This window comes from Psittacula echo (genome assembly GCF_963264785.1).
Source record: "Psittacula echo genome assembly, chromosome: 2".
NCBI classification, from domain to species: domain Eukaryota; kingdom Metazoa; phylum Chordata; class Aves; order Psittaciformes; family Psittacidae; genus Psittacula; species Psittacula echo.
Window position 1 is genome coordinate 147,896,320 of NC_137737.1, and position 14,739 is coordinate 147,911,058.

Here is a 14,739-nt window from a genome sequence, read left to right on the forward strand (position 1 = left end):
CACTGAGCAAGGGATTCCTTCAATGGAGAGAGAACAGGGAGGCTTGTCCACTTAGAGTAGATAAAGAACATGTATTGTGCATATTACGCTCCCCCAATTGCAAAACCACTTCCTTAAGTACAAATAAGTGTGCAAAGAATTCTGCAGCGCCTTTGTTATCTATCTCCTATGTTATATTCTTTGTGCAAGTACATGCTTGGCATTGCCTTATATGCAAGTCTCAGAGAATAATCTACTCATACTTTTCTTTTGCATAATATTTTGCAGAAAGACTTCCTGCTCCCCAGCATTTGAAAATTGATGAAGCATCGACTGATAGTTTTAGGGTCAGCTGGAAGCCCACCTCGTCAGATATCGCTTTTTATAGACTGGCATGGATTCCTTTGGATGGGGGAGAATCTGAAGAGGTTAGTTGTCTTGACTTTCTGAGGGTGTGAAATGGAAGAGAGAATTCCATTCTGAGGGCACCTACGCTGCAACTTTTGCCAACTAAATATGACCAACTGACTTACAGAAAAATCTGCCCCAATGCAAAGCTTTCTAAGCCAAAATCAAACCATTATTCCAAGGGTGGTTGTTTTTTTGTTTGTTTGTTTGTTTTTTAGGTTGGGTTTTTTAAAGAGGAAATAAGGAAAGGTCTTTAGTGAATAATCAGTCTAATCTGCAATATGCCAATTTCCATAGGACTCTTATTGCTGTTTGATGCTACTTCAGCTTTTAGAGATTCATATTCTTTGCTTTGTTATGAAGATGATGACAGTAGCTGAGCCAGAGCAGCAATATCTTAGCATAAAGCTCCACGTTTGTCTAATGTGCTGGCCATTTAAAATTCCCTGTGAAGCCTTAGTTATGTGATGTTACAAAAGGAAAAGTTTGCACATAGTTAATTTATTAGATTGCTCTTTTATTACCTTTTATTGTTATTTCTTCTTTTCCTCCTCATGTTTTATTTTTTGTTGTAGGCCCTCGTGTGTCTTCTCTGTAGTGTCATTTTTCTCAGTCTGAATGTTAAAATGATTTTTCATCCCTTCAGCTTTTAATGTTTTATTTTCTTTTTCCAAGTAGAAAAATACAGACACTTTCTCTCCCTTTCCCAAATTTCCATCATTTATAGTCTGTCTCATTTCCTCTTTCCATTTCTTTTTTTATTTACTCATTCATATTCTTTTGTACTCCTTAGTCTCCAATGAGTCTCTCAAACATCTTGCCGTGTTGGCATCAGCATTGTGAAGAGAGGCCATGTCTGCAAACTGTTTATCTGGGCGCACAACTCAGTGCGGAAGACGAAGCTTCCCACCTGGCCCTAGGTTTCATTCATCATTTTGTCATTCATTAGGGCAGAAAGCAGTCGTTGCAGCTTAGGTTATGTGCCACTTTTTTCTGTTGGCTTAGCTTAGCCTCATTCTTCCTAACCTTACACCTAGCAAGAAGTAGTCATGCAAGAAACAAAGAATTAACAGGAGTGAGCAGAGAAAAGGAGTTGGCAGATGAGCAAGTGGACACAGGTCATCCCCTAGCATTTTCTCCTGCAGTAGATGAACTGATTTGTTCTGTTAAAGTCCCATTGAGTAGCTGTCAGTGAATCCCTTTGTAAGCCATGTGAGATTTAAGATATCTGAGTTCTTTGAGTGTGAGAACAAATAATCAAGAAATGTTTGAACTGTTAAGGTTCCTCTTGTTCGTTATAATCACTAAGAACTGCTGGAGGCCCCAGTGTTTTAGTACACTGAAATATTAAAAATACCAGGGCTGTTATCTTGTTCTCCTTGAATGACCTCTGTAATGGGGTCAGGCCAAGGATAGCACAATACCCCCAGGCTGTTGCCTCTTTAAGCTTCTTTCCCAGCTAAGTGATCAGTCATGCAGAGAAATTACATGCACTCCCTCTATCTTTCTCCCAAGACCCAACTTGCCCATTAGCTGAGAGGGGTCAGGGCTGGTGGGGAGAATTACACACCTCTCGGCTAACTTCACCCCCACTGCTGATGAGTGAGGAGTGTTTAGTGGGGTGTTGGCGCTAAAAAGCCAGAATAAATTTAAGAGTGGCCTTTCATTTCTAGGTTACAGTACAGAATGCGTGCTGTTATACTTGTGTGCTTGTTACTATTCTTACTTTGTTATTTGTCCTCTCTACTTGAAAGTTCAGCACTTTGTGTTCTTTTTCTATGATCTTCTCTCTGGGATAAATTAGCAGGGAGAGTAGGGTGATGGAAGAGATGCTACAGAAAGTTATGTGAGATGTAGTAGCTATGTATAAATATCTGATACATGACTAGAGGCTCTGGAGAACTTTAAAGGAAAGTGTACTTTGATCTACTTAGTATACAGCTAGACTCATTCAAGTTTGTTTCTGAAATTTTCCCAAGAAAATCTGTGCCAGAAAGTATGCGGTGAGGGATGCCCAGTTCATTACTTGATAGCTGTAGAAGGCATGGCCCCAACTCATTTCTTTCTGCTTTTAGTTTTTCTTTTTTATTCTGAGTTCAGAAGGTCTGTGATTGTTTTATGGGTCCCTCTTCCCCAGGACCAACTCAGGAAATCTCATGTAGCAAATGAAAGAATAAAGTGTGATTGACTGTTTCTGATAACTGTTGTAGTAGATTTTAAGCAGCACATATATTTGTTGTTGGATACACATTAGAATAATCAAGCCAGTCCCAAAATAATAAATATATTTCAGATATTCTTAACAATGTTGTGTTTTTGTTTTTTTTTCTCCAGATGTACTCTGTGATACTTTTTATTTCAACATAGCTAATAAATTCTTTGGGCAGATCGGAGTATAGATTTCATTTATTTCAAAGGAGAATCCAATTTCCATCTTTCATTTCAGTCAATTCCTATAAATCAATCACATGCAGAACTGATTTTCTTTAATCTTGCTGTGTTACTTAGGTTGTCATCAGTGGAGACACAGAGAGTCATGTTATTGAGGGTTTGCTGCCCAACACGGAATATGAAGTTTCTCTGCTGGCAGTTTTTGATGATGAAACTGAAAGTGAAGCTGTTGCTATTCTTGGAGCTACATGTAAGACAAACTCTTGATTGTAATTTTTAGAGATGTTTAGATGATTCAAATTTAATGCACATATATTTCAAATACAGTCCATCATTGGTATCTGTAATACTGAAGAAAGCAGTGGTTTAGCACCAGGGCTTTGATGACTATTTTTTGCTTTTGTTAATTAATATTACATAGTAGATGGCATTGAATCAAAACGATGGTTTGGCTCCCTGTCTGATCTGTGCTATTAATAACCTTTGGATCTGGGTAGATATTCTCCCATCCTACATTTCAACTTAGTTGCAGGCTTAATCTTGAACCTTCCCTTAAGACGAGAGGCCCTTACGTATTCAAATGATGCTGATACTGCTGAGTGTTGCTGAGTCTACTTTCTGTTTTTCACTTGGACAAAAATGAAGCACCCTTGAAGAGCTTTCAATTTAATTCATCTCACAACTTTACCAAATGGTCAAAGTGGAAGTTATTATGCATAGTTCAGCCAGAAATTTTTGAAACTATATGCATTTTTACTTAATTGTACAGTGTATAATCATATCTTATCTGTAGATCTAAGTGCTTATCTTGCAAATAGATGTGCCTAAAGTAAACTAAATGAATAGTTCCTTTGTAGTTTCTGAAATGCCTGAAGCGTAGGATGCCTGTAGATGTAAGCACATAGTTTCACTGTCATAGTTGTAAATACAAAATAAGTACTGTGACTTCCATGTCTTGTTGAATTGTTAGTGAGCTGAGTATTGTTTTTCAGTTGCAATGACTACCCCAATACCTACCACGGTGACAACTACTAGTACCACAACTCCTAAGCCAACCACAGCAGGTAAATAGAACAAATATCAACACTTTAAATGCTGAATGCAAGGAGCTGAGGCTGCCCACAAGCACACCCAAGTCTAGAGGCAGAGAGATGTGATAGTACTGAGGAGCTGATAACCTCAGTTCCTAATGGTCCATGAGGTTAGGACACCATAGACCTCAGGCAGCGGACATCACCGGTGAAAGGTGCACACTATTGCACTCCTGCATCAGCCTTCTGCATGTGGCTGGCTTCTTGCATGTGCTGTGTGTGGAAGGAGCCAACCTATTACACAGTGTATGGACTGGGAATGATAGCAGTGATATTACATAGGAAGTAATTTGGAAAATTCAGCTCTTTCTTCTCTTTCCTTGAAGAGCTTAAAAACTCTTAGAATTCTGTTTAGTTTTGAGTGTTCTATTTGTTTTTCCTGGAATTAGAAAACTGACTTGTAAGGAACAACAATTCTGGAATGTTTCTCCTCTCTAGCATTCTAGCTGCAGTGAAGTTTTGGTTATTCTAAAGCACCATAAGCCGTGTAGTATAAACAAAGCAGATGGAGTAAGGTATGTTAATGGTAGTATAGGATAGCTATTATTTTATTAAATGTTTAAAGTTTTTATGTTATGAAGCCTAAGTGTGACTGAAGTATATGGGTTTGCCCCACCATGAATCTGCATAGCCACCATGACTTCAGGAAAGCTTGCAGCTACTTGATAATTTAGCACAATTTTAAATACAAAAATAGAGTTGAAAAGGTATTAATTAAATGTTTTTTGCTTTAGTTTTTCGAACAGGAATCAGAAACCTTGTTATAGATGATGAAACAACCTCAAGTCTGAGGGTGGTGTGGGACATTTCAGATTACAATGTTCAGCAGTTCAGAGTGACCTACCTCACAGCAAAGGGTGACCGTGCCGAGGAAGCGGTAAGAATGGTCTGTATGGGCTTTGTGAATGGCTTCATAAGCTTGAAAAGTTTGTTTAATAACTGCTAAGGCATGGTCTTTCCTTACAAGACACTCCTGTTGCAATTAACAAAAGATCCGTGTTTGATATTACCATGAGATTGAAGTTTTAATTGTACAGCACCTGATGCACTGCAGGCAACAGCAGTCAAATGTAAGATCAAGGCCCAGTCACACAATATTTAAAGAAGTCATAGTTAAAAGATGAATAACCTGTCCTCCTTTTCCTGTATTTTTAAATCTGTGTAGGTGTTTGTGCGTTTTAGTTTGGTTTGTTGGGGTTTTCTCGTTTGCCTCCTTAGGCTTTTTCTATCTTGAGGTTGTGCTTGTACAGGACAATCTTATGTAATTATTTTATTTCCTTCAGCAATTTCACTGCTTCCCTAAAAGCCTCATTTCATGCTAAAGAAATGTAATTAAAGTTCAAATACAGATTTTTCATACTGCTTGTTAACCTGAAATTATCACAATAAGGACAGCACTTTTTAACCTAAGTGCCTAAGAATACTTGTTATTTTTCTAATACCATGTCATGCTCAAAATTAAAATTGTCTTTCACAGAAAAAAGTTTCTAGTGATGAAGATTTTGGAAAACATTTGAAAGAATGAAGAGTGCTACACGTACTCTTTTGTGTGTATAGCAAAGAAGGAAGAAAGAGAAGTCCTCGCTGCATTATTTTAAGATTTCATAATATTTTAGATAATTTCAGAATTATGGGACACAAGTGCTGCTTTTTTTTTCTTTTTCTTCTCTTCTTCTTTCTTCAATTGGGGAAATCTTAGTATTGCAGCATTTTGTTTCAATAGAAAAACTAAATTCAAAAATGTTGGGATAGCTCTATGGAGATACATTTAAGAGGTGAAATTGTATAGCTCAAGGTTATTTTCTCAGTAAATAGCTCAGAATGCAAAAATATTGACCATATCCTTCTCTTTTCTGTGTCTGTCATGTGACTGACTTCTGTTCATAGAACAGTTATATAGAAAATAGGAGATATTCTAACAGTTATATAGAAAATAGGAGATATTGTTTTTGATGCCTAGCAGCTGACATTTTTATATCATACTGTGTCCATAAAAAATATTAAAAGAAGTTACTTGAATTCCTAGAAAAATATGAATCAGTCTTTTTTCATTTTGGCTTCATTCATCTTTTATGAGACCTTGGTGGAAGATTACTTTTTAACCATCTCTTTCAACTATAATCTGAAAACGGACTTTTGAGGTAGTGATTTCTTTTTGAACTGGAAAACATCCTTTATGAATTTAACTTGACTGTATGATAGTATGGTATATAATACAATGGCAAACTTGCACAGCACAATGGCACAAATTGTTCTATTCTTCTGGCAGTAACCCAAAGTTTCTAAAATTCAGATACTAGATTTCAGCTCTGGGAGTTTTAATCAAATTTAGTTGAATGATATAAATGTAGTTAAGATTCAGTATTCAACAACTGTTATTATTAAAGTAAATGAAACTGTAGGAAAGGTGTTCAAATTTTGGCTACCAGGAAGACATTAGAGTTGCCTCTAAAATTCATTAAAAGAAATTATAAAATTGTAAGATTAGACAGGTAATATTGGCTTTAATTCCACAAATTCTTCAGTTTTTAATTACACTCTCAAGTCTTATTATCTTTGGTCACAATTCAGCAAACAGGTTAACCACATGTTTCATCTTTGAAATTAATCACATGCATAAATACTTTACTGAATAAAGAATGATGTAAAATTATCCTTAAAATTAAGCACATTTTGAAAAGAAGGAATGTATTTTATCATGTGGCTCCAAGCACCTGAGAGGTGCAACACAGATGTTAATAAAATGACACAGATGTTCAATTTTTAAGGGAATATTTATATGGTTAACTACATTTCTTAAGCAGAACTCAAGTTTTGTGGAATTTTGGGCTTAAATATACTATAGCGTGACAATTCTGTGGTGGATGCTTAGGTTTTCTGGCTCTGATTTCAGTGATACAAATTTCAGTTACTCCTCCCTTTCCATACAAATATTAATAAGCATTTTAATCCTTGATGCAATTGGCTGGAAATCAGGGACTAGAAAATGTAATAGGATACTTTTCACTACAGAAGGCTCAAACCCTGAGTTGCATGTGTGTTCTTGGGTGTGCTGTACATACTGGAAGGATCACATTTTTTTTCTGCCTTAAAGCCAAGAACATTTCTCACTGCTGAAAGCTGTGTTGTGCAGTATAAGATCTCTGCACATGTGTAAAAGAGAGGGTTCTCAATGTTTGTATCCCCTCTCCTGATAAAACAAAAATTTGATTGTTCTTTTTTGAGAAACTTGGCTTGTGTGTTTTGAGTATACGTATGGAAGAGTTCAGCATGGGAATCTTTCATGCACATGTATTTACATGGTTTCGTCCAGGTTTGATCAATGAATGAAGTACTTATTTGACAAATCTCAACACCTGGGTATACTAGATTAATTTCCTAGTAGTACTTGCCAAAATTAGAAGGAGTTTGAATGTATCCTGGAGTGTTAAAACTGGAGACAGCTTTCTTGTCTGCGTATATGCTTCAGAAAATCTTGCTCTGCCATCATCACATGCATCAGTCTTATTTGAAACAGTGAAATACTTTTAGGCTCAGGTTCTGCATTTTCCCCTTGAGTCTAAGGCTTAAAGGCCTCTCAATTTCTTGCCAAGTGTGAGCGCTGGCTGGCTCAGGTGATAGATTCACACAACGGACATGTGCCAGAGGGGGTCCAAAATATGAGGCTGGACCTTGGGACTGTTGCTTCCAACAATGTCACTTCACAGCATAGGTTTATTGGAGGAAAATTAGGATTGGTTTCTTTTATTTACCATGTCCACTTCATGTGCTGTGTAGCTCTCCTTCGGGCTTTGGGAGCTGTCTGAGATTAAAAGTTTGCTGACAAGGTAGAAGATGGCAAGGCTTTATTGGTTCCTCTACAACCACTATTGTGACACTAATTTTTGAGGCTTTGACTAAAATACAGTCATCTATTGAAGAGTTTCAGAAACAGCTGCTTATAGGGAAACCTTGTACTGTATTAAATGAAGCAGTGCTTAATCCAGTGGTTGAAACATTTGCTCTAGCACACATAAAACTGCTTGGAGGGATTTCTAAGGCTTCTCTACTTCTACTCAGTTGCCTGGTTGGATTCTGCTGCAGGTCTTCCACGTTTCATAGCAATTTGGGATTCTTTCTGAATAGCTTCCTTTCCTGAATAGCTATCTTAATTTCCTTGTCCCCAGACTAGATGAGGATGGGACAAACATGTTTTACTTCTGCTTGCTTAGCTCATGATTCCTGATCTCCTGAATTCATTTTCCTTCTTCCCAGGGAAGGAGGATTTTCTGTCCCCAGGGGACATACCTATAAACCTTTATTAACGGGCATAGTTTTGGGCAATCATATTCATGTCAAGAATAAATACAGTAAGAGGATTTATTTTGTCTGTACAATAAAACTGTTCAAATACTAATGATCCATATAGTACCAGTGGTTTATGGAGCTGTAGTGACTCATAGGTTTAATATAATACTGTGTTATCACATAGGCACGTTCTCCTTTTTCTATTTTTGCTAAGGTATAGATAGTAGATATGTTAAAAGGGTGGATAATTTATTTATATTATTTTACCATAGAGCATCAGAAATATTTAAAAATGCAAGCTATGCAGCAATGCTAGTGCAAGGTGGTGTCAGAGATTGTGTCAGATATGAAAAGATTTTAGCTCTAGTTATTAAGCTTGTTTCTGGTTTTCTTGCTATCCAGGTAATGGTGCCTGGGAGACAAAACACTCTTCTGCTTCAGCCTCTGCTGTCTGATACAGAATATAAAGTTACCATCACTCCCATCTATTCTGATGGGGAAGGCGTCAGTGTCTCAGCTCCCGGCAAAACTCGTGAGTGCAGATTTTCTTCTTGTCTTTGGCCAGGATATGCATGTAAAAGGCTTACTCTTTTGGCTTTAGTAATATATTATAGTATAAATATGGGCTTACATTGCATAACTTCTATGACTAGAGCTCTACATTCATCTCAGTTCTTTCATTTATAAACAATGGGTTGCTTCTAATTGACAAATCGTATTCTATATCCAAATACTGTGAGTTTGCAGAAACTTACTGAGTAATGAAGCTGGTAAGTCCTTGATAGATAGCCCAAAAGGACAAGCCAACTAATGCAGAAAATAAAGTAAACAATGCCTGTTGGGATTGTATCAAACCAGCCATTGTACTGTTACATTTTCTTTTGTGTGGGATCATTACTTCTTAAAGGCCATTAGAAATGCTTCCAAAGTCTTTACAAAAGTGATTGCATCGTCTCTAGATTTCTGACCAAGTACCAAAAGATTACTCAGCTGTAGCTTAAGTTTCCTCTCCACTGTATGTTGGTAAAAAATCATCTCATTGTGTACTGCTAGTCATGATAGTATAATTTTATTGAATTATTCTCTTAATTTACATAATTTCTGCCTAAATTGAAGCGCTATCTGTGCAGACACTTAAATCACTTGTAAGGCATTCCTTTCATTCAATTTGAAAGTGTTAAGTGTTCACAAGAGCGTGATTTATACATTAAAAACTTTGGTGTGCTTAGATTGAAAAAACTGTATAAATGAAAGAAAATGATTTTTGAATCATTTTACTTTAAAAAAATGTAGGGACAAAGTTGGGAATTAATTTTAAAATCCGTTGTTTGTTGAATAAAGTTCATAATTAATCATTGCTATAACTTGGTGTACTCAAACATATCAATGTTTATCCACTGACGTAATGCCAAGGATGAATGTGATTAAAAGCTTTCATCCTGCCAATTTTACCTGTAAATCTGAGAGTACTGGCTACTGCACTACTTTCATGTGCACGTGTTGAGTTTTATGCATGTGCTTATTTGAGATAGTATTGTAAAAGCTCAGTTTGGTTTCCTTTTAGTACCCCTGTCTGCTCCTAGAAATCTACGTATCTCAGATGAATGGTACAACAGATTACGTATCAGTTGGGATGCCCCACCATCACCAACAATGGGTTACAGAATTGTCTACAAACCTATCAACAGTGAGTTTTTAAACTGATTTTGTTGTTGTTGTTGTTGGGGTTTTTTTGATTGTGCAACATCTTGACATCAACTTTTGCTGAATTTTGTACTTATATCTACGAGTTGCAGTTACAGCACCTCGAAAGCACTATTTGCTTAGATGTGTCTGGTTTTGAATAGGAAAGTTTTATAGTCACAGAATGATGCAGGTTGGAAGGGATCGCTGGAGATCATCTAGTCCAACACCATGATCAAAATACGTCCTACTTGGAACAGGTTTCACTGAATTTTGTCCAGTTGAATTTGTAATATCTCCAAGGATGGAAATTTCAAAACCACTCTAAGCATGTGTTCCAGTTTTTGACTACCCTCACTGTGGAATTGTCTTTCCTAATATCGAATCAAAATTTCCCGTGTTGCAAATTTTGTCTGTTTTGTCTTACCATCTTCCTGTTTGCCTCAGAAGACATTGTATTCTCTGTCCCTCCCATTGGGTAGGCATAGGTAGCACTAAGATTCTCATTTAGACTCTCCATCTTAAGGCTGATCAAACCCAGCTCTCTCAGTCTCTGCTCTTATGTCATTTTACCATGACTCTTTCTGTTTATTTCAGAGGCTGCATTTGCTCTTTTCCTGTTCTCCTATTCTTCTTCCTTCCTCTCACAACACAAAGTTTTAGTTTCCTGTTCTACACCTCCTAAACACTTCATGTTTTATTCATTGCTCATTTTGTCTGTGCTGCATCCTTTGCCCACCTGCACATTGCAGCTAGACAAGGCTCCTTCAAAACTCTTCAGAAAAATATGGTCTTCTATTGAGAGAGAAACACAAATGTGTGACCATTAAGAGTCTAAAACACCGTCCAAAGACAATACTGTTGCCTGTTTTCTGAAATGCATCTACAACAACTAAGAGAGGCAACAAAGGAACTGTTTGCAGTTCTGATTTGGGAAAGTTTTATTCTTTTCTATTTTCATTATTCTTTTTGCACAGTATTAAATGATGCTGTTGTATAAGAGCCCCTTAGGGACTGTATTGCTGGCTGGCATCTGCTGTCCCCCCCCATTGGTCTTGGCACACCATCAAACTGAGGAGATCTTTGGCTGCCTATTTAGAGCAGTAGTAAGTCACTGAAGCAGAACAAAAGGGTCTTCACAGATGCCAGAATCTAACCCTGCCTTAATGAATCCCATTGCTGAATTTCCTAAATGTATTGTGGCTCCTATCCATTCAAGGACTGAGCAGAATGCCTTTGTTCTTCTGTATGGTTGAAAAAAATCCCCGAAAAGAACAAGGCAGAAACATAGCAGTAACTTTAGGAGCACTTGTAATTTTGGATATCTTGAGATGTCACTACCTGCTAACACAAAGGATGAGCAAGTGTTTTACTAATTTATTCCATTTTTTGCAGTTCCTGGTCCTGCGTTGGAGACTTTTGTAGGGGATGATATTAATACCATTCTCATTCTAAATCTCTTCAGTGGAACGGAGTACAATGTTAAAGTATTTGCTTCATACTCAACAGGCTTCAGTGATGCCCTAACAGGCGTAGCCAAAACCTGTAAGAATGATTTCATGCTGTTCAGATCTCTAGAGGCTGTTTTTCACTGTGACCGTGGCTTTGTGCAGCTCCTTGAATAAATTTTCACATGAAGACTTTCTCAGTTATGTGCAAATTGTTTTTATGAAATGAAAGTCTCTCTTTTTTTCAGACTGTATTAGGCTTTAAAATAATCTGCTAGACATTAGCAAGACAGGAGTCATAAAACAGATGTTGTTATTTATCAGCCAATAATATTTGCCTAGTAGTAGATTTAAATGTCCTTAATAGACAGTCTATTTAGTAATTTTTTTTTCCTAGCCCCAAAGATCTATATAATAATTTAAGCTTCGTGTATCTAAAGCTGAATTTTAAATTAGATTTTAATAGAAATATTGCTATTATAATGATACTTTCATACTTATTTGTAGCAACTGTTTAGCAGTGTTTGTGATTTAATCTTAAGCAAAGTTTCAAATTTCTGGTCTAAAAATTCTCCTTTTTTTTTTTTCCCCAACCCTTCTTGTTTTGCATTTTCTTGACACAATTTTTTTAAGCAGCTTTGAAATTGTTAAAATGAATTAGCTCAGTTGTTTCATTGTAACTCTTTTGTAATTTTTTTCCTTCTATTTCTTATTAGAGGAGTAAATCTAATGTTTTGGTATTTAATTTTCAGTGGACCTGGGTGTGACAGATCTGGATTCCTATCAAGTCCGCATGACTAGCCTCTGTGCTCAGTGGCAGCTTCACAGACATGCTACAGCATACAGGGTAGTTATAGAATCACTTGTGGGTAAGTCACTGAGTAATTCAATAAGCAACCATAGCCTAACCCAGAGAACTGAATTGCATAAGTTAAGAAATTGTATGCAGTTGGACCTGTAGGCTGTCTCCTTAAATACTGGAAATGATGGACAGGAGAGTTGTGTGCACACTGAACGTTTCTGTTCTTTTATATCAAACAGATATTGATAACTTGCCCTTTTTATAGGAGGGAGCTTTATCCATCAGTAGAAGACAGGTGAATACCTGAGTTTTTCACTGGTGTGAGAGACAGACAATGGATAAAGGATGTAATAAAGATTGTAAATAAACTCTCAGTGATTTCTCTGTAGGATTCAGATGGACATGAGAGATAGGAAGAGATAGAGGATAGGGAAAGTTTGATTAACTCCGGAGCATGCTCACAGAGTCAGAAGAGTTTTGTCTGTTCTCATTCTGTTGATTAATTATAGCTTGTAGTAACATTATTCATCTGGATAAGCATGACATATTTTTGTGTGGCAACACATTTTATCTTGATGCTTTTAGCACTTGCTGCATAAAAGGTGAATTAAGGCTCTTCTGTCTCACTGATTCTCAGGTGTAGCCAGAAGAGGTTATGGAGAAGTCAGTATTTGTGCAGACTAACTCTCTTATCCCCAGTAGACATCAGTGATTTTTTTGAATGGTGACAAATTAAAAGCTTGGATAACTTGAAAGAAGTGCATTTAGTAACATTTAACGGGATCTATGGTATCATACAAAATAATACAAATTTGGTTGCAAAAAAAAAAATGGCCTTTCTGTGGAACGGCAAATGGCTGGTGATAACTTTCATTTGAAGGCCTGGAGTACAGATAAGCTGTTCAGAAAGCAGAGATCTTGGCTGGCAGAAGACAGCACAGATTTCCTTCTCATCTGGGAACTAGCCAGCATTCTGCTTTTCATATAGATCTGCCAAAACTGAGCCAAAAGAGCCTGAATGTGAGCAGAATAAGCTAAAGTGTGAACAATTGCTTCTTATTAGCATCTATCATAAAGAATTTTAATTGTCAGACTGGGTGTTTGTCTTGTACATGAAGTGATCAATTATTTTTATACTGATGTAGCACTTCCTGATAATCATCAGGTGTTTTTTTCCCTGGCACTGAAAGACATTCTTTGTATATATTCTGTAAAAAGTGAGATCAGTTGCTTGCATTTCCCTTCTTTGCTACAGATAACGAATTGTGCTGAAGGTTTTCTTAAAATTACTAGAATATGCCTTATGCTATTTCCAGTATCCAGCCTTTTTTCATTGTCAATGCTTTCTAATTTAGAGTTTAGAAGAATTAATTTTGGAACCCTGTAAATACTATTCCATAACTGACTTATTAAGTGATTACTAATGGAAGCTGGAACGCAGTACCTAGTTCAGTCTCTCTTGCAATTACTAAGCACATTACAGACTCTGAGAACCAGAGACATAGACAAAGGATGCTGTAGGATTACATAATGCAACAATTCCTCATTAGACTCTGAAAATTTTAGACCAGATCCAAAGCCCATTGATGATAACGTTAGTGATTTTTATTAACCTCAGTGCAAGGGGCGAAATTTGTCCTTTTTCCTGCAGATGGCTGACACATTCCTCAGCTCCTACTTACTAAGAAGGATGAAATGTTACAGAGACCTCTGCATAGAGGTGATTTCCCAGAAATAAGGCAGCATGTAGTTTATTAACTTATGTCAGCCACTTGCCCTTCATCTGCTGTCATGCCCCCTTTATTTCACATATAATTAAATTACATTATTCAATAAAACAGTAAAGACATGTTTTAATGCTTTCTTTTACAATTCCAGATGGCAAAAAGCGAGAAGTAAATCTTGGTGGAGGGACCCCTAGACACTGCTTCTTTGAGCTGATGCCTGGAACTGAATATAAAATCAGTGTTCATACACAGCTTCAGGAGATAGAGGGCCCTGCTGTAAGCATCATGGAGACAACATGTGAGTAAAACAGATCAGAGTTCAGCCAGCAGCGGTAATGCTTGATTGCTTCTAGTGTTTTGCCCTTTGCCCACAGATGTGCTATTCCTATGTGGTTTCCTATAATTGAGTTTTTAATTTTTCAACTATACTGTGGCTCCTCCACAGAGGTACAGGATTTTTACACCACTGCCGTGTGTTCCTTGTGAAGTCACATTCATGAACTGTATTGGACTTCTTAATGAGAATGAAACAGGAAGGATAGGCTAGCTTTCTTCGTTAAAAATCCCACTGGGATCTACTCTGAAAATCTGTGACTTTAGGAAAAAAAGCAAATCCAGAAAATGAAGGAGGAAGTTTTGTACCCTGCAGCTCTTGTTATTTTGTCAAATTTCACCAGTGTGTCTGAGCAAATTTGCAGTTAGATGGGTCCTTGATACCCAATCTACTTACTTATTTTAAAGCAAACAAGCAATCATTTTATTATTATTCTCAGTAATTCAAGACAGGCAAAATGCCCCTCACAGCTGTTTTTGAAGGCAGGATTCTGATCTTGTAAGTTCAAACACTGCAAAACAAAATACAGGATGAACAGAGTGAATATTTTACATTATCTTTCTTTCTTCAAGCTCTTCAAATGAATCCT

General features: G+C 36.9%; 1 protein-coding gene across 1 annotated transcript in view; it reads left to right on the forward strand.

Annotated features, from left to right (window-relative positions):
- COL14A1 (collagen type XIV alpha 1 chain) overlaps positions 1-14,739 on the forward strand; it is a gene marked incomplete at its 3' end in the record, with an annotated part of 111,932 nt that overhangs the window by 47,336 nt on the left and 49,857 nt on the right. The window contains exons 15-23 of the mRNA XM_080609731.1: positions 268-407; positions 2,896-3,028; positions 3,771-3,842; positions 4,604-4,746; positions 8,559-8,688; positions 9,721-9,843; positions 11,235-11,384; positions 12,040-12,156; positions 13,968-14,114. Of these exons, the coding sequence (XP_080465857.1) occupies positions 268-407; positions 2,896-3,028; positions 3,771-3,842; positions 4,604-4,746; positions 8,559-8,688; positions 9,721-9,843; positions 11,235-11,384; positions 12,040-12,156; positions 13,968-14,114 (1,155 nt within the window). The remainder of the gene's footprint in view (positions 1-267; positions 408-2,895; positions 3,029-3,770; positions 3,843-4,603; positions 4,747-8,558; positions 8,689-9,720; positions 9,844-11,234; positions 11,385-12,039; positions 12,157-13,967; positions 14,115-14,739) is intronic.